Here is a 23,178-nt window from a genome sequence, read left to right as displayed (position 1 = left end):
AAGGGTCGTATCGTTGTCCTCAAGGGTCGCAACGACTTGCTCAAGGATCGTAACGTCTGGGTCAAGGGTCGTATCGTTGTCCTCAAGGGTCGCAACGACTTGCTCAAGGATCGTAACGTCTGGGTCAAGGGTCGTATCGTTGTCCTCAAGGGTCGCAACGACGTGCTTAAGGGTCGTAACATCTGGGTCAAGGGTCGTATCGTTGTCCTCAAGGGTCGCAACGACTTGCTCAAGGATCGTAACGTCTGGGTCAAGGGTCGTATCGTTGTCCTCAAGGGTCGCAACGACTTGCTCAAGGATCGTAACGTCTGGGTCAAGGGTCGTATCGTTGTCCTCAAGGGTCGCAACGACGTGCTTAAGGGTCGTAACATCTGGGTCAAGGGTCGTATCGTTGTCCTCAAGGGTCGCAACGACTTGCTCAAGGATCGTAACGTCTGGGTCAAGGGCCGTATCGTTGTCTTCAAGGGTCGCAACGACTTGCTCAAGGATCGTAACGTCTGGGTCAAGGGTCGTATCGTTGTCCTCAAGGGTCGCAACGACGTGCTTAAGGGTCGTAACATCTGGGTCAAGGGTCGTATCGTTGTCTTCAACGGTCATAACGTGCTCAAGGGTCGTGACGACGTCAGCAAGGGTCGTACTTCCGTGCTCATGAAATCCTCGTATCTCACTTTTCAGGCAGAAAGCGCTTTACTGAGAAGACACAGAGGCAACGGAAGTAACACAGAAAGTAACAAGTTATTTAGTAAGTAGCAGACGCAATAGAGGAAGTAACAGAGACAGACAGCAGCAGAAACAATGTTGCAAATATGACAATAATGCAAAGAGCGACTGAAATAATTCAGGAAGGGACACACACAAGAAATCTGACATCATTTTCAAATAGAGAAAAATCTCTTTAGTCAGGGAAAAATTGAATATTGCATTAACATTTTTTTTTCCCACCCATAATTGGTTGATGATAGCTTTCTCAGCCGTCATGGCTCCGCAGATGGGACTTAAAATGGCCGTTGAATTAATAAAAACGCTTACTAAACGATAAGATTATTTTGTTGCCGTGAACCTGATGAAAATGACCTTCAAGCAATATTGAAAGATAAACAAACCACAAAGGAATATATGCCTAGGAATATTATCACATACTTCGAAGTGAAAGTAGTCAAAGTCATGATATAGATCGAGGCTGTCTGATCGTTTATACAGACAATCTGACATTTCTGTATTACCTAGGAAGCTACAGACACATAGATATCAAAAGTCTCCTTGATTTCAAGTTTTAAATTCACGAGAGCAACACAACAAGCATTCTTCTAGGTATATGATGCTTGTCAGTCTGGCTGCAGGTGTAAGGAAAGGCAAAGTCGTGCTTGCATGTGTTAAGCAAGCAGCAAGTGTGATAAAACCGATGTTTGCTACAGTGATCCTGTACACGAAGGAAGGAAGAAGTAGAATATATATATATATATATATATATATATATATATATATATATATATATATATATATATATATATATATTCCTATGAGTCCACGGGGAAAATGAAACTCATAGAAATATCTTGATCACGCGCAAAATTGTGATCTTTTCCAATATATATATATATATATATATATATATATATATATATATATATATATATATATATATATATATTAGAAACATGAGGCAATAGAAAACAACAGATCAGTGTCAGAAATAGTGTGGCGTTGAGAATATTTTGTGGTACGCCAGTGTTAGTGGCGCTACAGTGTGGGTCTGGTAAAGCAATAGAATCGTCTCTGTAGTGAGAGTTAGACCTCTTAAGTTACCCCTTCCATGGCGGTGACCTTACTACACTGGCGACTCAGGTAACTGCTCTTAAAACTAGACTCTGCAAGCATTGCCGTCTGTCTGTAATTGAAAAAAGAATCATACATGCAGGTGTTACCGGACTCCGCCGGTGAGGGGTTAAAAAACTAGCGAGAAAGTCATCTGGACGGGAAGGGAGTACAGTCACGCTGAGAACCCTCCCACTTCAAACAAGGCCATCATTTCTCTGCTCCTGTATGGAGTGCAGTCTCATAGATGCAGGATCTCCTTAGAAGGGGTTTGTATGTGATGTTACGAGGCTCCAGCTGTGTTAAGGATGCCCTACAATCAGTAGCAGGGAAACGATGGATTCCTTGTGAAGGAAGAATTTTTCTCGACAATCGAGCTCCTTTTCGTCCAATGACGAATAACACAACCTCGCCCAAAGCTACTTGAACTTGACCCTCAGATGGAAATTCGAAAACTTCCCATTCTACAGTCCTAACCCCGACCTGACTTGGAACAATTTTCCAACAACTTTTCACGAGCTGAGGATCGCATGAGGCTGCATGAGAGGCGAGTAACGGTCACCAGTCATGCAGCAGCAGCAGCAGCCACGAACAGGGAAGCGGATCAATTTGTCAATATGTTGTCAGTAGGGCGAATGAAAGGTTGCAGTCTTCGTTGTTGTGAGGCTACTTTACCTCCGCTGGGGTTAGTGTTATTGGCGCCTCTATTGTGTACTACGAAAAAGAATCTTTAGTTTATTTAAATTCATTATATGATTTTTTTTTTTACGTCGGGAACCTTCCCTGTGATTTCTATGCAATCACTCGTATGTCATACGTTATTGATTAGATGATTATTAACAGATTTTTTTTAATGATTAGATGATTATTAACAGATTTTTTTAATGATTAGATGATTATTAACAGATTTTTTTTAGTTAAAATGAAGAATTTTTTGCTTTTGTTCACAATCCATAGTTGCGCAATTCAAGCGATGCAGAAAATTAAATTAAAGTCCGTTCTTTCTCGTTGTCAGTTATTACCGGTGGACGTAATTCGTGAAATTGATTTTAATGGTCCGACACGCCAAGTATGATGATGCGTAATGAATAGCTCATGTGGATGGTGATACTTAGATTGACACACACACACACACACACACACACACCACTTTATCGGGCCACATCAGGTTGAAATGCCGTAGGTTTTTCGAAATTCAGTGAAGGAAATTTGCGCTCGTGTATATTTTAGTATAAGAGGTTAGTATTATAGATATACTGACAGTTTTTAAGGTGTGAAAGAAAAAAAATTTGCGCATGTGGAGAAAGGAAAACAGTTTACAGTACAATAAACATCGTAGCAAGTGAAGAATGTTAGAAGTGACTACTTAGAAAATAAAGTAAAAACTACATTTTCTCTACAAGTGATAAGTAGTGATTCTACAGTTTTTCTTTTAAAACACTAGTTTCATTTATATACCATTGTGGCATTATTACAATCCACAGTGTGCCCTTCACTACGGACATGATTTAAAACAACATAGCCTTGATGGCCATATCTAACTGATCTCTTGTGTTCATTGAGCCAAATCTCCAAATAACCAGTTTGGCCAATGTCTGTCTTGCTTCACTCAACACAAGGAATGTTATCCTAGCCAGCATAACCTTCCTGGGTTGTCCTTTAATATACGTTGACAACATTGCCACTGTTGTTATGAGGATGATTAAACATTATCTTACAATTGCTATTTATGTGAATTTCTGGACGTAGAATATGCGAGTCGTTTATATGGCATTTTTAGGCATTTTTGACCACTGACTCCTGCCTAGTTGGAATTATAACATTAATTTGTTTTAGGCACATTATATTATTTTCATGGGAACCAATTCGAATGGCCTTTATAATTGTTCTTTTATTGTGAATCATTCGTGTTCCAAATATTGTGGGCTTCATATTTTCAGGGCTTTTAGGAATGAACCCGAAGCAATGATTTTTTTTATTTGTTCTAAGTGAAAAAAAAAAAAAAGAATTCCGATAACTGCCTGAGTGATCAGGTTTTTTCCAAAGACTGTAAAATCTGGTGACTTCTGTCCTTATAAAATAAAAATGTCTTTAAAAAAGACGGTTCTGTCTATATTCATACGGTTCGTAATTGTATAATAATTTTTAACAATCCTAATGACATTGGTAGCAATCATGTCATTGCATAACGGAGAACAGTTAAGTTAGGTTATCCTGAGGTTTGGAGATGCGGGTTGCTGAACAGAACAGATCAGTTAGAAATAACCAAGAAAGGTATGTTATTTCTACTCCATGTCCATAGTAAGGGCCACAATATGAAGTGCAATAACGCCTCAGTGGTACAGAAATCAAACTGTAGTTTCAAATGAAAAACTGTAGAATCCACCCTTATGGCTTACTGGGAAATATATGAACCTATCACTTGGTCATTTGGACGCCAGACACACCATAACACTAGCAGTCGGTAAGAGAATTATGTCAGGTGCCAACCCCGCCCGAGCACACGTGACAGGTCATGTGACCTAACGTGACGTTGCCAACTTTTCTCTACATATTTCCTGTCTATCCTTTAATGTATCTAATTTCATGTGACTATCTTGAAGAGGGGGCCTTAGGTATGCGCCGAAATATAGAGTTCTCTTCTTTTATTTCACAACAAATAGGCTGTATTTATGGGTCAAGGTAATGCTATTCCGTGACTCAAATGTTTGCGATAGGCTTAGCAAGTATGTCGACCAATGCCACGCTAATTTTATGAATTATATGTTGCACTGATGTTAATGCGATGAAAGTGCTGACCATTAGTAGGAAATTAGAATTGCTTAAACCCATGACCACGACGGTACGATCCTTGATCATGACGGTACGACCCTAGGGCACGACGGTGCGGCCCTTGAGCATGACGGTACGACCCTAGAGCACGATTGTACGAACCTTGAGCATGACGGAACGACCTTAGGGCACGAAGGTACGACCCTTGAGCATGACGGCACGACCTTAGGGCACGACGATACGACCCTTGAGCATGACGGTACGTCGACACGACCCTTGGGCATGATGGTACGACCCCTAGGTATGATGGTCAGAAAAAAAATTCATTAAACCTAAGAATTCGTGTGCTCAAGGGTCGTACCGTCGTGTCCAATCATACAGTCATGCTTAAGAGTCGTTCTCAAGTGTAGTACCTTCGTGCCCAAGAAGACGTACGTCGTGCTCACGGAGACGTACCGTCGTGTTCACGGGAACGTACCGTTGTGCTCAAGAGTCGTCCCGTCGTGCTTACGGGATCGTACCGTTGTGCACAAGAGTCGTACCGTCGTGCTCAAGGGACGTACCGTCGTGGTCACGGGAACGTACCTTCATGCGCAAGGGTGTTGTACCGTCGTGTTCAAGGGACGTAACGTCGTGTTCAAGGGACGTAACGTCGTGTTCAAGGGACGTAACGTCGTGTTCAAGGGACGTAACGTCATGTTCAAGGGACGTAACGTCGTGTTCAAGGGACGTAACGTCGTGTTCAAGGGACGTAACGTCGTGTTCAAGAGATATAGTAACCATTTAACGTTACATAAGAAGAGGTGGGACAGTTCCGCAGGAGATGTGGCAACTTTCCAAACGCAGCGATAAAACTACCATGAGATATTATGGCAAGGTTACGTGAGGAGCCAGGGAGTGACCTCCCATACGTGACCTTTCCTTCCGTTTTTTTCATGTTTTTGTTTAGTTTTTGTTTTTTATCAGTTTTTTCTTTACTGATCTTTCTGAAAGGCATCGTTCGGAGGAGGACTCTCTCTCTCTCTCTCTCTCTCTCTCTCTCTCTCTCTCTCTCTCTCTCTCTCTCTCTCTCTCTCTCTCTCTCTCTCTCTCTCTCTATCTATCTATCTATCTATCTATCTATCTATCTATCTGAAACTATGTTTATTTCCCAGTGAATGAGTCGCCATATACCTGTGTCTCCTCAAGGCTGTTTCTAATCTTTGGAGAGAGAGAGAGAGAGAGAGAGAGAGAGAGAGAGAGAGAGAGAGAGAGAGAGAGAGAGAGAGTAGTATGTGCGTGCGTCTGTAATTACCTAAATGTAATTACCTAATTGTACCCATGGGGGAGCTGTTAGCATTTGTAGTGCCCCAGCACTCACCTTGGTCATACAGACACCTTTTATAAGTACACATGAGCCCTTATGACACTTCCTTGCCCTCCTCTGAGTCCCTTCCATCGATATAGGCCACTTCCATCACTGCTGATAACTCCCTTCCATCACTGTATGTCACTTTCTTCCATCACGTATAGTCATGTTCTTCCGGTGCATCACCTTCACTCTTGCAATATCTCACAAAGCTTTAAATATCTTCAACATACAAATCACACACGCCGGGGCCCAGCTAACTTCAGGAAATATAACTTTTTTCCGTTTTCTTTATTTCTTACTCATATGATTTTAATCTTGGGTAATGTCCAACTATTCTATTTTGTGATAAGACTGGTTGAATCGAATTTCTTCTTTCGTTTCTGAAGCGGAGACTCCACCCGCACGCTTCATTCCTGTGAAAAAAATTGAAGGACGTTCCATTATCTATCTATCTCTACCTTCCCGCCTTCCTCTTATAATTCGACCGAACTTTGTTTACGATCTAGGTGTACAGACAGACGTTAGGTTTCGAACGTACCTTTCCAACTGGTGGCGTTTGATTTACTGTTTAAATACGGCTTCATTCATACTCTTGCCATTTCTATCGATAGGAGTAACAGTGGCCCAAATACGATCTTGTTTCTCTCTCAAATACTAAAGCTATCCATCCATGGATATTCCCTGCCGTTTTCTGTTCAATTAGCTTTCTGCACACACACACACACACACACACACACACATATATATATATATATATATATATATATATATATATATATATATATATATATATATATATATATATATATATTCTTTCTTTCTTTCATACCATTCACCATTTCCCGCATTAGCGAGGTAGCGTTAAGAACAGAGGACTGGGCCTTTGAGGGAATATCCTCACCTGGCCTCCTTCTCTGTTCCTTCTTTTGGAAAAAAAAAAAAAAAAAAAAAAAAAAAAAAAAAATATCCTCAACTGGCCCCCTCTGTTCCTTCTTTTGGAAAATTAAAAAAAAAAAAAAAAACGAGAGGGGAGGATTTCCAGCCCCCCGCTCCCTCTCCTTTTAGTCGCCTTCTACGACACGCAGGGAATACGTGGGAAGTATTCTTAATCCCCTATCCCCAGGGATATATATATATATATATATATATATATATATATATATATATATATATATATATATATATATATATATATGTTATTAGTGATGAAGAAATATATATATACGCAAAGCACATAAGTAAATGTTTTTTTACCCAACCTTCTCTGGCCTACAGGACGCAAATCACCGTGTTAAAAAAGAGCAACCAGGTTGTGATATATGATCTGCCCTGATCTCTGTGTCATCATTAATCATAATATTTCATTCTAAGCCATTTTCTTTTTCTTACAATGGCTTGAACACTTGGCTAATGAGAGACGACAGGATCTGTTTCATCCTGATCTCTGTTTCCCTTCAGTTTCCTTCCTTTTTTTCTCTCTCTCTCTTTACTATTCATATGTTATAGTAGTGGCATTTGTCTGTTGGCTCCTTTATTATACAGACCCTCCCCGGCGTTAAGACTCGGTGAAATTCTGTGACCAAGTGTGTGTGTGTGTGTGTGTGTGTGTGTGTGTGTGTGTGTTCGGAATGTAGATCATGTTGTGTTGCGTAAAAGGTTTCTTCTTGTGTTTGTCTTATATTGTCGTTTAGGCTACCTCTCTGGTTCGTATGTCATTTCTTGGGTTATCCTGTACTTCGCCGAGAGAGAGAGAGAGAGAGAGAGAGAGAGAGAGAGAGAGAGAGAGAGAGAGAGAGAGAGAGAGAAGGAAAACATTGATGTTTGATCGAAAATAGACCTGAAATTTTAGTTCGACCACTGAATATACTTATAGCTGTTGACGGCGCAGCTGTTTCTCCTACTGCTGCTGCTGCCTCATGTCAGTATGAGAGGCACAACAGGCGTTGAGCCCATAAACTTTTCTATAAATAGAACTCCAGCGTAGCATGCGAGAGAGAAAAGAAGAAAAAAAAAAAAAAGACGGCTGGCGGGCGGCCGGCCAACCGACCCAGACCCTCACGTAACCGACCGGCAGTGGGACTGCTCCGCCTCCAGCGTTCATCAGCCTAGTCTTGTTCTTAAAGTAATAGTTTTATTGTTATGTGAGGTCGCTGTGGCTTGAGACGGGTCACCTTAAAGTAGCTAGCTTAGTAGGGCTTTACTTAGAGTACTGTCTAGGAGGGCTTTACCAAAAGTACTGGCTTAGTAAGAGGGTTTTACTTAAGCTATTGGTGTAGTTTTACTTAAGATACTGGCTTATGGTTTAACTGAAATTTTGGCTTCGTATTATACTTCTTGAATTGCACGATTAGAACTCCTGCTTGAAATACTGTCACATGATTTTTCTATTTTACATTCCTTGATTATTTAAGTGTAGATTCCCTGCCTCGGGTGATTTTTTTTTTTCTTTTTTGCTTCAAGTACTATCATGTGAATTTTATATTAAAAAGAGCAAGCCTTATAGGAGTGGTTATGGATCATTCTGTTTAATTAAGGATATGGATACAGAATTTTCTCTTCTGAAAGTACCCATTGACGACTGTTTTTGACCAAGTGTAAGATGAGGTCTGTTTGGTTAAGTACGCCGAACTGAAACTTGCCCTACATCTCTCACTTATATGAGCATATCTGTTTAAAGTAATACGAATTTTTCTTCTGTAAATGTTTTTGCTTTTTTTTTCTAAGTGTCTGGTCGCATATTTTCTTCCAAATTCTTAACATAAGATTGATCCGTGTTTATATAAATAAGGTCATGGGATTTTGCGTGGTTGGATTAGAACTACACTGTATGGATTAACACCGAAGATTGCATTTTCTGCAATGTGTTACCTTGTGTTAGTAAGGATTTGTGTGCTCCACTCGGCATACTGTGTGACTGTGGTTAAGGATCTTGTTTATTACCAATATGTTTAGATAATGATTACAGTTTATTATTCGTGAATAACTTATATGTCTTTCCAAGTTCTCTTAAAAGTCTTCTCCCTGAAATGCCGACAAAGGGTTGATATTGACGAAAATTTTATTAGAACTGGACCACGAAAGATTTTTTTTTCATGTTAACTGAGATGGTACGGGCAGCCAGAAATAAAAAAGAAAAATAAAAATATCACAAAGTTTAGACGTGGTTGGCTGGTTGTTTGGATGGGTCATTAAGGCCGTCAGCATAAGTTACATACACCAACCGTAAAATCTATAACACCTTCTTTAGGTGTATATACATGTGTATGTGGGTGGGTTGGGCCATTCTTTCGTCTGTTTCCTTGCGCTACCTCGCTGACGCGGGAGACGGCGACAAAGCATAATAGAAAATAAAAAAGTACATATACATATGATTATCATGACTGGAAAAGCTTAAATTCGGTCTTCAGATGTTCAAGGTATTTGTAAAGTCGTACACCTTTTCGCTGCTTAATATAATAATCTCGTTGAGTTGCTTGTTAAATACCCTTGTGTTGCGTTTTGTCTCAGCTCGTAAACATTCAGCTATATTGATTATGTTCCTGTAAGCAAAGATTTAAAGAGATATCTATATTCATAACTTTATCTTTTTCAGATGCTATTATATTAATTAATGTTATCATAGATAAAAAGAAGCTTAGTATTTTGTTTTATCAAAGCGTCTTCTAGTGGAATTATTAATCAAACTTCAACTTGACCTTGGCCATCTTAAAGAAAATGTAGGAGACTTCACCTAGGACGAAAACGTGGACCCGTTAGCATGACTGCAGTAGGCTTTAAAAATGTGCATATCCTGCAGCTAGAACATGACAACCCTGTTAGTATGATGAGATGCGAGGTATAATGAACAGGTTGGGTGATGAAGGGATCTTGTTGTTCCTGCTTCTCGACTTACAATGACTAGAGTGAAAAATGCTGGCCGTTCGGGCAAGATAATGCTGTACAGTGATAACGTTCTGTCATGTTAGATTAAAAATGGAAATTACTGGTTTCTTCGTATGTGTTCTGTACGTACATAACATTGTGTGTGTGTGTGTGTGTGTGTGTGTGTGTGTGTGTGTGTGTGTGTTAACTATATCTGATAACCATTTGTGTGCTACAGCGAGAGTTTTACACTCGTGTTGCCCTGTCTCTCAACCTTGTACATATGTACCATGTCTTTAATCCTCTCTGTATATGTACTTACACGCACATACACTCACCTCTAACCCTATGCCAGGAACCGACTTATCGACTAACCAATCCTAAGGGAGGATGAACTCTAGGGTTGGATGTGGGCCGACCGCTGCGCAGAGAATTCAAACCTACGCCCGCTCGACCTAGGGATGACCCTTCCTAACTGATTGATCATATGTGTGTGTGTGTGTGTGTGTGTGTGTGTGTGTTTCGTATACAGCAATTCAGCACGAACGCTGAAGATTTGTCACTTTCATAGACACGGAATCATGTTTGGGCAACAGTAGCTGCATGAACCTTAATGTGCATTAGACTGAAACTGGATCACAACGAATTATGTGTATCATGGTATATATATATATGAAATACTTTACGCAGTTATTATTTTACTATTATATAGCACTACTTAGAGCTTAGCTTGATTTATGATAGCCTGACTTGTACCCAGTACGCGACAGTAGCCTTGTCGCATCATTCTGCTTGCTACACTAACTTCTAGATAATCATTTATTCCCGTGTGTATATGTAAGATCATGGGACGTGTATGGGCGAGTGGATGTGGTCTCAGAATTCTCTAAAATACCTGAAGGTGTTCAAGATTTCTCGGGTTTTGTATGTAACATAGGTTGAGGGCATTAATGACCCTGGCAGTTAATAGGTATAAAGCTCCAAATAACCAACCAGTCAATGCACCATCTTCAACAGGAAATACGGCACGTAATACGGGAGATATAAACATGCGCAGTTTATTTCCCCGACAGTCGACATAATCATCGTTGCCGTGGGATGCCGTGTGATCCTGTCTAATGGTGACTTATAGGCCAAAATGATGGTTAATCTAGGACATTCCAATTGTCAGATGAATGTTTGGGTTTTGAAAGGTTGACAGGCTGCTGCATTCCGTCCTCTCTCCTCGCCGTTCCCAAACCACACCCGTTGCATAGAGACAGTAAAAGATCGTTGTGGAAACAAAAGATCTTGTGAAAGACGAAACGAAAAGACACCCCCTTCCCCCCACAAAAAAGTCTCGGGTTATATATATATATATATATATATATATATATATATATATATATATATATATATATTAGCTTGAGCCAGGTAGCCATTCTATCAACCAACTTCTTGGGGTGGATGAACAGCTAGGTTAACTGTGGACCGACTGTTGCAACCTGCATTCGAACCTATGCGCTCGACACTAGGCGGCCCGTGAATGCGTCACGGTTAGAAACCTTAACCGCTACGCTGCTCAGGTCGCGTATATATATATATATATATATATATATATATATATATATATATATATATATATATATATATATATATATATATATAGTTCAGAATCCGTCTGTGTTGGTTTGACTGGCCCCAAACACATGTAACGACTGTTTGTGACGATGATTACTCCATAAAATGTCTAGACAGTTTATTCAGACGGCCACATTATTCTACACTGTCTTCACGGACACACATCAGAGACGCTACTTAGTCTTAAAGTTCCATATGAATCACCCAGAATTACACGGGATAAGGTGCAGTTTAAACATGAAAAAAAACTAAACCGAACGAATACACTGGTCACACGCAACATTATAAAAACCATGAATTTACGGCAATAAAGTTCACACATGTAAAGGAGGAAGAGAAGGTAATGTCTCTTTAAATAATTGTGTTATAGATTAATTGAATTCGAAAATACTCAGTTTTACTCGTACGACCTATACTGCGAATGTGTGGTTCCATAACTACACTGCACAAGAGAGAAATATCGTCAGCAAATCGTATATATAACGAAGCGAGAACAGTTTTTCATGAATTATATGTTCGTTTCAATAGTTATGACTTTGGAGATTTGCCACGTGCATGCGCAGTTCACGAAGACCAAAGCTTGACACTGGCTGGATATCAGCACGTTCAACAGAAGCCGACATCGCCTCACTTCCTCCCAGTCGTCCTCAGGTATCGCTCCTCACCGCCAGCTGTAGACTTAGCAGTTACTCGCTCTACGTCCACACCTCATCATAGACATACGGGTGTCAAGTGTGTCTTCTTATTGTGATATTTTTATATTCATAGAGCTATGAATGTTTATTTTTTTATCGTATTGTGCTGCACTCTTATTTTGTGTTAGTGTTATACCTTACCGGCTGAGGCTATTATTTTGAAACTTGCCACTTTATGAAGAGAAAACACGTAAACCACCAGTAATTTGATTTACAATCTTTCTGCGCATGTGAAAGCCACAGTACAGAAAATACCAAATCTGCTGATAGAAAGTTGTGTGTGTGTGTGGAGGATATTCTCATAAGCTGGGAAATAGAGGATGTTGTCATTGTTGGTGGCTAGTGGAGGATATCTCATTGTGTAGATGTGAAGTGGAAGATATTTTTAGTAAGGGTGGGGATGGATGATGTTGTCACTGTTAGTGGCTTGTGGAGGATATTTTCAATAGGGATATGAAGTAGAAGGTATTCTGAGCTTGTCGATGGGAAATGGAGGATATTCTTAAGTGTTGTAGTAAGTGGAGAATATTCAGTTACCCATCCATGCATAGTTATATCTGTATTTTTCTTTTGTTTCTCAAATACATGTATTTTGACTGCTTAACTTGGAGATGGTTGGTCTAATTTTGTGGACTTCCTTTAACGAAGCCTATGTGCTTAGTAACATCAAAATATGCCCAATGTCCCGCGTTTGTAAATTTTTTCTCTGACTTTTTCTATTTTTACCTGGTATTATTTTGAATATATTGTTCGTACGATTTTCTTCCCATTTCTTTGTATATTAATTCATTGCTTATAGATCGTGCTGTACATGTGACTATTGATTTTGATAATATGCCTGGGTTTTATCGTTTTCCAAATGTAGGAATAGAAGGAACAAAGTAAGAATTTTCTCTAAGACTCATTCCATCATCCGGGAAAGACAAACATATATAAGGGAGTATAGATGCTAGTCTATTGTTACTGTGTGTTCTAGACGTAAAACCCATTTATTGGTATTGAACACGTTAACTTAGGAATCCATGAGCTCTCTAGAGGTGTTTACTATCGTATCCCTTTCAAAGATTAAACTTTATTTTCTAGAATTTGTATCAAAAATTCATATTTGAGACAAAAAGGATTGCCAAAAGCTCAAAGCGTTGTGTAAACCTCTTAACGAACGGCTGTTTAAAAGAATTAAAGGTAATTAGTTTTTAAGGAATTATGACCAAAATAAATTATAGGAGACGTGCCACCCCTCCCTAAACGCCAGGAAGAACTGTAATAATGTAGGAATATAATATAGGTAGTAAGGGTCAGGCCGTTTAAAAACAAGGACCCGGGCTTGGCTTTTAAAGCTTGGCCAATCTGTAACAACCTGAGGTTTACCGAGAAAATTAACTCTAAATGACTCTTGTTATATTTTGGTAAAGGTTCATTACATGGTGCTCGTATCACAAGATCGCTTCACATATTTGCTCCGATAATTGCTCGTTGGCGGCGTTCCTACGTCACTGGGGGGGGGGGGGGGGGGGAATCCAAGCGCGCACACACACACACACACACACACGCACCCTTGGCTGGCCAGCGCGTCGCCAGTAAAATGAAATAATTGTATTAATTTTGATAATTGATGATGAACAGGACAATTATAAGAATTCTCTTTCTTTTCCTCTCTCTCTCTCTCTCTCTCTCTCTCTCTCTCTCTCTCTCTCTCTCTCTCTCTCTCTCTCTCTCTCTCTCTCTTTATATATATATATATATATATATATATATATATATATATAATGAGCAGGAACCCCATAGCTCCCAGTGGGTGGGTGTCCTACATAGCAGAGATCCATCAGGTCAAGCCAAGGCCGTGTGTCTCCTCTGGCCCGGGTTAACAACACTATAATTACGCAGGTTCATGTCTTCCCGGTTGTGATGATGACTGGCGCGTGGCTCAGCCGAGGCATAACCTTGGGTAATGACGTGTTGTGTATGCCTCGTCTGGTCCCACGAGGAACACCTCACCCCAGTCACACAGACTTACATTAGGTTTTTATTTAACTACTCGATTTTGCTTTTCTAATATATATATATATATATATATATATATATATATATATATATATATATATATATATATATATATATATATATATATAGCGCTGGTGGCTGATTCATGTGAGAAACTGCAGAAGCTGGTGACTGAGTTTGGTAAAGTGTGTGGAAGAAGAAAGTTAAGAGTAAATGTGAATAAGAGCAAGGTTATTAGGTACAGTAGGGTTGAGGGTCAAGTCAATTGGGAGGTGAGTTTGAATAGAGAAAAACTGGAGGAAGTGAAGTGTTTTAGATATCTGGGAGTGGATCTGTCAGCGGATGGAACCATGGAAGCGGAAGTGGATCATAGGGTGGGGGAGGGGGCGAAAATTTTGGGAGCCTTGAAAAATGTGTGGAAGTCGAGAACATTATCTCGGAAAGCAAAAATGGGTATGTTTGAAGGAATAGTGGTTCCAACAATGTTGTATGGTTGCGAGGCGTGGGCTATGGATAGAGTTGTGCGCAGGAGGATGGATGTGCTGGAAATGAGATGTTTGAGGACAATGTGTGGTGTGAGGTGGTTTGATCGAGTAAGTAACGTAAGGGTAAGAGAGATGTGTGGAAATAAAAAGAGCGTGGTTGAGAGAGCAGAAGAGGGTGTTTTGAAATGGTTTGGGCACATGGAGAGACTGAGTGAGGAAAGATTGACCAAGAGGATATATGTGTCGGAGGTGGAGGGAACGAGGAGAAGAGGGAGACCAAATTGGAGGTGGAAAGATGGAGTGAAAAAGATTTTGTGTGATCGGGGCCTGAACATGCAGGAGGGTGAAAGGAGGGCAAGGAATAGAGTGAATTGGAGCGATGTGGTATACAGGGGTTGACGTGCTGTCAGTGGAGTGAATCAAGGCATGTGAAGCGTCTGGGGTAAACCATGGAAAGCTGTGTAGGTATGTATATTTGCGTGTGTGGACGTGTGTATGTACATGTGTATGGGGGGGGGGTTGGGCCATTTCTTTCGTCTGTTTCCTTGCGCTACCTCGCAAACGCGGGAGACAGCGACAAAGTATAAAAAAAATATATATATATATATATATATATATATATATATATATATATATATATATATGTTATAGTCCTCGTACTTCCTCTCGCTTCCAGTTTTGCGCTCTACAAGAGAGAAGGGTAAGGTGGATTCGATAGAGATAAGGTCTTCGTCAAAGACGACTTTTCGCTCCACCTGCAAGCGTCCGCTAAACGTGCACACACACACACACACACACACACACATAGAAACGAGGAGTCACAGCGAAAGGGTCGTTGTCCTGAGGAACTTTCCCTTGTCATTAATCGACCAAATACTGGATGAGTGTGTGGGCAGCGGACGCTGGCTGTACTGCCCGCTGCGAACACGGATATACGACAAATTAGCAAGGAACAACGTGAGCGAGGTTAGCGTGTGATGTTTACCCCGACGCACGCGCTCGTAACGTATGTAAACACATGAATAAATCGAGAATTTGTTGATGCTAGAAAAGTTTTATTTTTCATTAGATGAATGAATGGTAGGATAAAAAGGATTAATATCAAATAATGAAATTGCATTAGCAAATCGTAGTCAAGCCGTATATGCAGTGAGAGCGTTTATGACTTTAAAATTGATTGTGTGTGTCCTGATATGACATTTAAAACTCACACACACATGCCCACATTCAGGCAAGAGCCCATTACACTTTATTTAGACACCCCCCCCCCCCCGTGCCAGTTAAGGCACCCCCGAATACACTTACCCGACGTGTGTGAATAATGGCACACCTAAGAATAGGGCCTGTCATGAACGAGGGCCCGTGTCTTGACCAGTGGTCGCACACACACACACACACACACACACACACTTGTGCATCTGGAGGTGTTCAAGATTATTTTGGTGCTGGTCAGGTTATAACTTGACGTTGACGGCTTTAATAACCTTGGTAGTTACGTTGACGGCTTTAATGATCTTGGTAGTTACGTTGACGGCTTTAATGACCTTGGTAGTTCAGAAGATTAAGGTTCAAGTAACTAACCTCTGAGGATCTTTCTAACCATCCTTAATTAAGAAAGGTCTTTTGGGGTTCGAGTACGGCCCGGAACCTTTTTTTTTCCCCCTTCCTCCTTTTCATGTACTTTCCCTCTCTTGTATACCACCACACTCCTTAGAACATTCCAACAAACCAGCCCCCAAATTATTCAACTCTCAAAACCTGTCTCTTTACTCTACACCTCCAAGAATCATTTAACAAACCATCATCATCCAAGACCCATGGCTTCAACAAGCGGTCAAGATAGATTATCCGCAGCTCTCCTCGCTACCTGGATCTAGATGCTGCGAGGTGGTTGTGATATAAACGAACTCGGAAGAGAAATGCTGGGAGAATTAAACAGCGAAATCCAGTCTTAATCTCTTAGGCTGTTGAAGAATGAGATGGAGAGAAGATTAGTTGCTGTTCCTGTAATGAAGCAATAAAAAAAAGCGTAAAAGAAAATGGTTGAGAGATAAGCTGATAAAGCTAGAATCATTTCATATCGCTTAAGAATGAAATGTTTGTAGCAGATGAACCGTCGAAAATTGAGGTAATAAGGAGACTTACCAAGTATGAGGAGGAAGAAATGGGCCAGCTGGTACGAAACATTTTTTATGAAAACCCCAAGCAGGAACATCCTGAGTGAAGCCTCAGATTGGGGTCAGAGGCAATGATGAATTTTTGGATTGTATGTACAACTGCGGACCCAAGTCCTGGGATACGCCTTACGTCCCGGTACCGACGTCCGGTCGAAGCTAGGCTCGGTACAGCTTCGATCAGGCGTGTCCACGGACTTTTGCACGCAACTGTGTAGAAGACATGTTGAGTCATAATCCGTAGATTTACTTAATGAAAAAACGTGGTAAGTAAAAATCTTACTGGATGCAACGGTAAGATATATATAATAAAAAAAGATAACGATTCTACCAGACTACGAGGAGTAAGAGCCTCCTAACAAATGTTGGTGGTATGGCCGACAAAGTTGGCGATTTCTTGAGTAAAATGATGTAAACTACTCAGAATGATATATCATAAAAACAACAAGATAGATTGCTTCAGGAAGGTCACTGATTGATTTTTTAATCATCCAAAATATCCTCGATCTTACATATACACCACCCATGGTGAAGGTATTGGATCAGTAGATAGTAATTGATTATATCTTGAAGCAGTAAGAAATTGCACCTATGTTATTGTGGACTGGTAATAAAACTGATCAGATTAAGTACCGAGAAATTAGAAATGAACTCTTTAAACACGACGTTACGATCATTGGGTATTGGTGGTGGTTTGGTTTAGAGTACCTGGTCGTCATACAAAAGCGTCGTACCGTCGTGCTCAAGGATCGTACAGTTATGCATACGGGCCGTAGTACCGTTGTGCTCAAGGGTCGCACTGTACTACTCAAAGATCGTACCTTCGTGCTCAAGGATCGTACTGTTATACTGAGGTTAATCTATACTTGTGTTTCATGGCCAGAGCTCCATCAAACATAACCCCAACCATAAACGATTAAGGGAGATATACATACAAACTTATTGCGTCACTGAAGAAAACTATTGTGTGGATTGCCATAGAGGCAACTTTCGTAGAAGTTTGTTCGCTGCTGGATTTAATAGGGCTAATAACTACGGAATGGCCGCAAAGCTAAAAATAGTAACGCACACGTTAGCCCTATATAACCACAAGAAATGATGAGCAAATATTTGGAAACGAGGACGTTTACCAGAGTTGATACAGCTTACCTCCAGACCGTGATTTTAGTCTGCTTGCTCTCATGGTTCTCCATACCTCGGGAGTAGAGTTTCAGGTGGATGATACGACGTTTGATGGAATAGTGTTGGGGTGGGTATTGCTTATGTAGAGAGAGAGAGAGAGAGAGAGAGAGAGAGAGAGAGAGAGAGAGAGAGAGAGAGAGAGAGAGAGAGAGAGAGAGAGACAGAGACAGACAGACAGACAGACAGACAGACAGACAGACAAGTTTCACCCCTTCATTCCACTTTCAAGTACATTCTTATCTCACCTTCCTCATGCCTCACACTACATCCGTATATGCAGGCTTTGCTTCCCTAAATACTCTCCACTCTTCACTCATTTCCCTAACTTCATATCGTATCACCTTATGCCATTCCGCATTCAGTCTCTCCTGCTATCTCTGCGCATAGGCCTCTTTTCCATGCTTGTACACTTCCACCAAGTGTTTCACTCGTTTATCATTTCTTCTTTCCTCAGACCCACCACCACCGCCTTCACTAGCGTTATTTTCCCTTGCTCATCATGACGTTGTGAGTTGTAACTTCGGGCTCGCGAGTTGTAACAGATCAATAACCAATTTTCCGACAGTCGTGATGAGCTGAACATTCTGCATCTCGAGGCAAAAAAGAAAGAAGAAATGATCCATCTGGATCCAGATATGACAAGCAGACGACGAAGGAAGATTCATGAACACGCACGTCCAAGGCTGCAAGTCTCAGCTCGCCAATCTGTCGTAGGATGTTCGTGAAGTAGGGTGGACGAATTTTTTGAATACGGACATAACCCTGATTTAGCATCACAAACAAGAAGTAAAATGCATTACCATATTAAGGGAGGTTGCTTCTTTTTATCTTTATGACCCGCTCGGTTAGTGGAGATTACTCGGTTTTAAGATTACTGTTTTAAGGCCCATTGTAACCCCTGTGACGTGTCACGTGTGACCTCCTCCAGGTGGGCTCGACCTCGCCAGTTGTCTGGACCCTCACTGAGCTGAACTTTGCATGTTTGGCTAGCGAGGGGAGGGTGAGGTATTGGGGGAAGTGGGGGACAAGAACGCTAATGGTCAACACTTCGTCATAACGTATCCTGTAGATTTTGACTACGACGCAGTACGTCATGAGGTCTTCTAAGTTATAGTTTGTATCGTTTATGGATTATTTACCGAAAATTTTGAGGCATGGAAATCGCTATTACTACTTCATCGAAGGAAAAAAAGTAGTGTGAAATGCTCGGAAAGTTATGAGTCACTTTTCTCATATATTAAAGGTCACAGAAGGTTTCGCAGGTCTCAGTTTACCCTTTCTCTCAAGCAGCCCTGATGAAATTAGTTTTTTTTTTTTTTACCTATATTGCTGTTTTATTGTAATAAAGCTGATATTGCTTATTACCATTTTTTCTAGTTTATGTTCGTCTCCTCAGTCGTAGTAATATATATATACTTTAAGTTAGGAGGGCACCGATTATTCCCGGAAAAGTTATGGCCCACATAAAGTAAATTAGGTGTAATTTTTCTATGGGAAATGATGGATGCGATTTTCAGGCCGTCAGGTGAAGGCATCTGGCAACCCGTTTTGCGGTGGGTGAAGACAGCTCATGGCGCGCGGGCGTCAATAGTGGCGGAGGAAGGAGCTGTTGGACGGGGTCTACGTCCTCTACCAGGAGCTCTGAGCCACCAGTGTCCCCTCAAACAATGTCGCTTAAAGCTCAAGTGTCCCGGTATTTGTAGAATGAAGGAAGGTTGATGAAAGATACTTATAAGTTTATTGTTCGTGCGTCAAGTGTAGGTTGCCAATGCCCAATCTAGAGTGAGTGGAGTTGTCACCCGGTTCGCTATGTACGGGTCGGGGCTACCTAGCCTAGCATTCAATCATGTATGGCAGCTACAAGCAAGATACTTCCCTCTTAGGGGTAATTCTTATTCTTGTTAACTTGCATGAATGAAACAACTAGTCGCTAAAGTGAGTAGAGAGAACATCCTCAAGGTTCTATATGTGAAAGAACACCTGCGGGAGTCTCTTGAGTTTAGCACAAGTTAGGACGCTCTTTAGATATAACCTAGAATTGCTAACGTAGACAAACCTAGATTCGTAACAGTCATAGAATTAGGATTGTATTCCTTAAGATTGTAGAGGAGCCTGTCGATAGATGTAGCTTGACTAAAATGGACCTATGTTGGCAAATATATTGAGGTTATCCACCATCTCCTGCCTCAAGCTTTCTCAGGTTCTTTCTCACATCATAGACAAGACAGTCATGACTGACGCTTGAAATGCAACTTTGTGCTTATCGTCAATTCTGCGAAATAGCTGTACATGCTGAACTATTTTTTTTTTTCGTATATTATTATAGTTATGTATTCGCAAGGCTGTATAATGCTCACCTACCTTAGCTCGTTGCTGTTGGAATTCAAAGGTTGTGTGGTACTGCAAACGCGATACGCTATTTATATGATAATGTTGTGCGAGGATGCGTGTGGTAATATAGGTGTGTGTTTGGTGTATACCCAGTTTCCAGGAACGTCTCTGGAGACGTGGTGAAATGTGACACGCACTTTTGCGTGGAATGCTGTTGTACTGTTTTATAAACTAACGAGAAGGTCGTGGATTGTGTAATCGATATTTGCATGTGATCATAAAAATGATAATAATGGTAAATTACCGTTTATTGTGACTGCGGTTAAAAGACTAAAAATATGCAGAAAATACGTATAACATTGGAGTTTTAAGGAGGGAGATATTCAACGTACAGTCTTTGCATTTGTATTAGATTGGATGCTGATATATGATCTACGAGAGATTTTTGGCGGTGTTTGGAATAAGGCTCTTCTCTAGGCGGTGTAATAGATCGTATAAGGGCTAGCTGGGGTTCTGATGCCGAAATGCAGGTCGGGGACGGGGGATCCCTGGTGTCAGGAGGTGACGTGGCGAAAGTGGTGCATTTAGCTGTGGATGAGGACCGGGTGACGGTTGGAGCGAGTTGGGAGAATCAGGATGTTGAACACCACTTAACTCTTGACAGCTAGTATGAGAAGGATTGAAATGATTTTTCATCCTATTTTTTCTTTTTCTAGTAGTCTTTGTTGTCTGTTGGGTAAGGAGTAAGACCAGTTGGGAAGGCCTGAGTAGCCATAGAAAGAATGGAATAGAATAGACGAACTCAGGTCAGGGCTTCAGATGTTGTGATGTTTATCGTCCAGAGTGACACCGGGAAGCTTGGAGGACTGAACACTGGAGGAGTCTGGGGGCCTACTGAAAATAGAACAGATTTTGACGTGTTGGAAGCAAGGTTGATCTTAGTATGGCTGATGTTAACATTCTTTTCTCAAAACACATGGACAGAACTCACAGAGGCCAGCGTACTTATTGATGCATGAAAAGTGTCAGAGAGAAGGAAAAGTGATGTAAATAAAGAGGAGTTTTGGCAATGAGTAAAACCCGCTTTTTAAAAAAGGAGCAGATCATAGGTGTTGGGAAAGACAAAATGGCAATACATGGAAGGAAGCAAAGCTTCACAACGGCCCATCCTTGAGTTGCCAAAGGCCAATGTAGTTGGCCGAGCATTACGTGGTCAAGCTTATTCTTGGGAAGGGAAGACGGGTGGGGGTCATTCAAGCAGCCAGTTTTGAGGAGCAGCAACCGGAGTAATATCAGGAAAAATGTTTAAGAGTACCAGTCTTGCTGAGCAGGCAGGCAAGTGGATCAGGTCAGAGTGCTTTGGACTGGACTCTTTTAGGTATGTGGAGCTAGATTACATTCTTTAAGGGAGTGAGAGCAATAACTCATACAAGGACGAAATGAAGATTTCCATTTTATAATGAGAGCAACTGTTTGGTAGAGTTCCCAACATCCGAACACGCCTACCAGTCTTTCAGTCGAAGATTTAAATATCGGTGAACTGCGAGGCTCTGAAAGCTAAGTAAATGTTAGATGATGCTAAGTATATTTACTGTAGTGAGTGGTTGAATGATAGAGCCATCCAAGGAGATGGGAAGGTTATGAAGGATTTTAAAATGGGAAATTGAAAGAAATTGGATTTCAGAGACCGTCCTCGGCTAGGCTACGGCTGCCCTCTGAGAAATCTCATTTAGATCTGAGTTTACTGAAGTGGTCGTGACGAGACGAGACGCAGATCGAGCTAAAGATGGAGAAGAGATGAAAGAAGTGGAGGAGTGCAATACTGTGAAAACAACCTATGAATGCGGGTGTTGAATGATATACAAATTGTTAACACAAAGATGGAAGAGCATGAGAAACAGGCCAAGACCATAAGATACAACGTTGTTGATCAAGAGAAAGAGAGAAGTGGAGAAGTTGCTCCATCAGCAATCACTGAGATAGATCTGCCAAAAGAAAGTTAGGGAGTTAAGAGACGAGTGCGGGAGGAAAAGCCAGATGAGGAGAGCTATAAGACGCCGATGTCACACCCGTCAGAAGCTTGCGATATGATAAAGCCTACAACGAAGAATTCCCCACACTTTTTCATAGAGGGTGACCAGACATTGATCAGTTTGGAAGGAATATCACAGATGGTTTTTGTCTTGTGACCAGAGAGAAGACCGTGAGAGTCAAGATGGTTAAGGATATCAGAGATTTGTCAATTAAAAAGAAGTCAGACCAACAACCATTCCTTCTAACAATATTAGAAAAGATATAAACCAAATGGTGTTCATGTAAGAAGAGTTGGAAGAAAGGCCACAACTGTTGGCGAATTGAATGGAAGAAGAGTCGACGCTATCAGTGGGGCAAGGGTCGTGGGAGGTAGTGGCCGGCAGTGCAGCTGCCCGAGCCCTCTTTCTCGTAGTCACTAGAGACAGGCGAAACCCCAAGAGACTTCACTCGCTAGGATGCCGACAACTAGGGACTTGAAGCTTGTTAAACTTTTCCATGTTTTTTCTCGAGTTTTGTAGTTAGGGAATGGAAAGAATATGAAGATAAGAACGAGTATGGTGCAAGGTATCGAGATGCAGAGGCGAATTCGTTAGCTTAATTCCAATGGAAGAAAGTCGTCCAGGGTTGCTGACGCGGAGATCGTGAGATGGTTCCCGGCACCACTTAATTAAATACTTTAAATCATGAGCGTACTTCCCTGGGCGGTTATTCTCTAGTCCTGGTCCAGTCCTGGAGATTGTTGAGAGTTCCAGAAGGTGGTGTAGTGCGTGTCAGTGTGTAACTACTGTTTCCGATCATCTGTCTATTACGGTGTTGCGAGTTTTACATTCATGTCGTCCCGTCTCTTAACCTCGTAA

General features: G+C 41.1%; 1 protein-coding gene across 5 annotated transcripts in view; it reads left to right on the top strand.

The window, feature by feature from the left end:
- LOC139763653 (cytosolic carboxypeptidase 2-like) overlaps window positions 1-23,178 on the top strand; it is a 112,051-nt gene that overhangs the window by 43,644 nt on the left and 45,229 nt on the right. The window contains exon 1 of one of the 5 annotated variants that reach the window (XM_071689969.1): window positions 19,569-19,841. The exons of 2 other annotated variants lie outside the window; for them this stretch is intronic. In XM_071689969.1, coding sequence (XP_071546070.1) covers window positions 19,766-19,841 — 76 coding nt within the window. In that variant the 5' untranslated portion in view covers window positions 19,569-19,765. Of the gene's footprint in view, window positions 1-19,568; window positions 19,842-21,967; window positions 23,175-23,178 lie in introns of those variants that run through there. 2 more of the 5 variants (XM_071689933.1, XM_071689960.1) reach the window with 2 other exon arrangements.

Source organism: Panulirus ornatus, chromosome 3, assembly GCF_036320965.1.
Source record: "Panulirus ornatus isolate Po-2019 chromosome 3, ASM3632096v1, whole genome shotgun sequence".
NCBI classification, from domain to species: domain Eukaryota; kingdom Metazoa; phylum Arthropoda; class Malacostraca; order Decapoda; family Palinuridae; genus Panulirus; species Panulirus ornatus.
The sequence above is the reverse complement of the archived record's forward strand: the minus strand, read 5'-3'. Positions and strand labels throughout refer to the sequence as shown.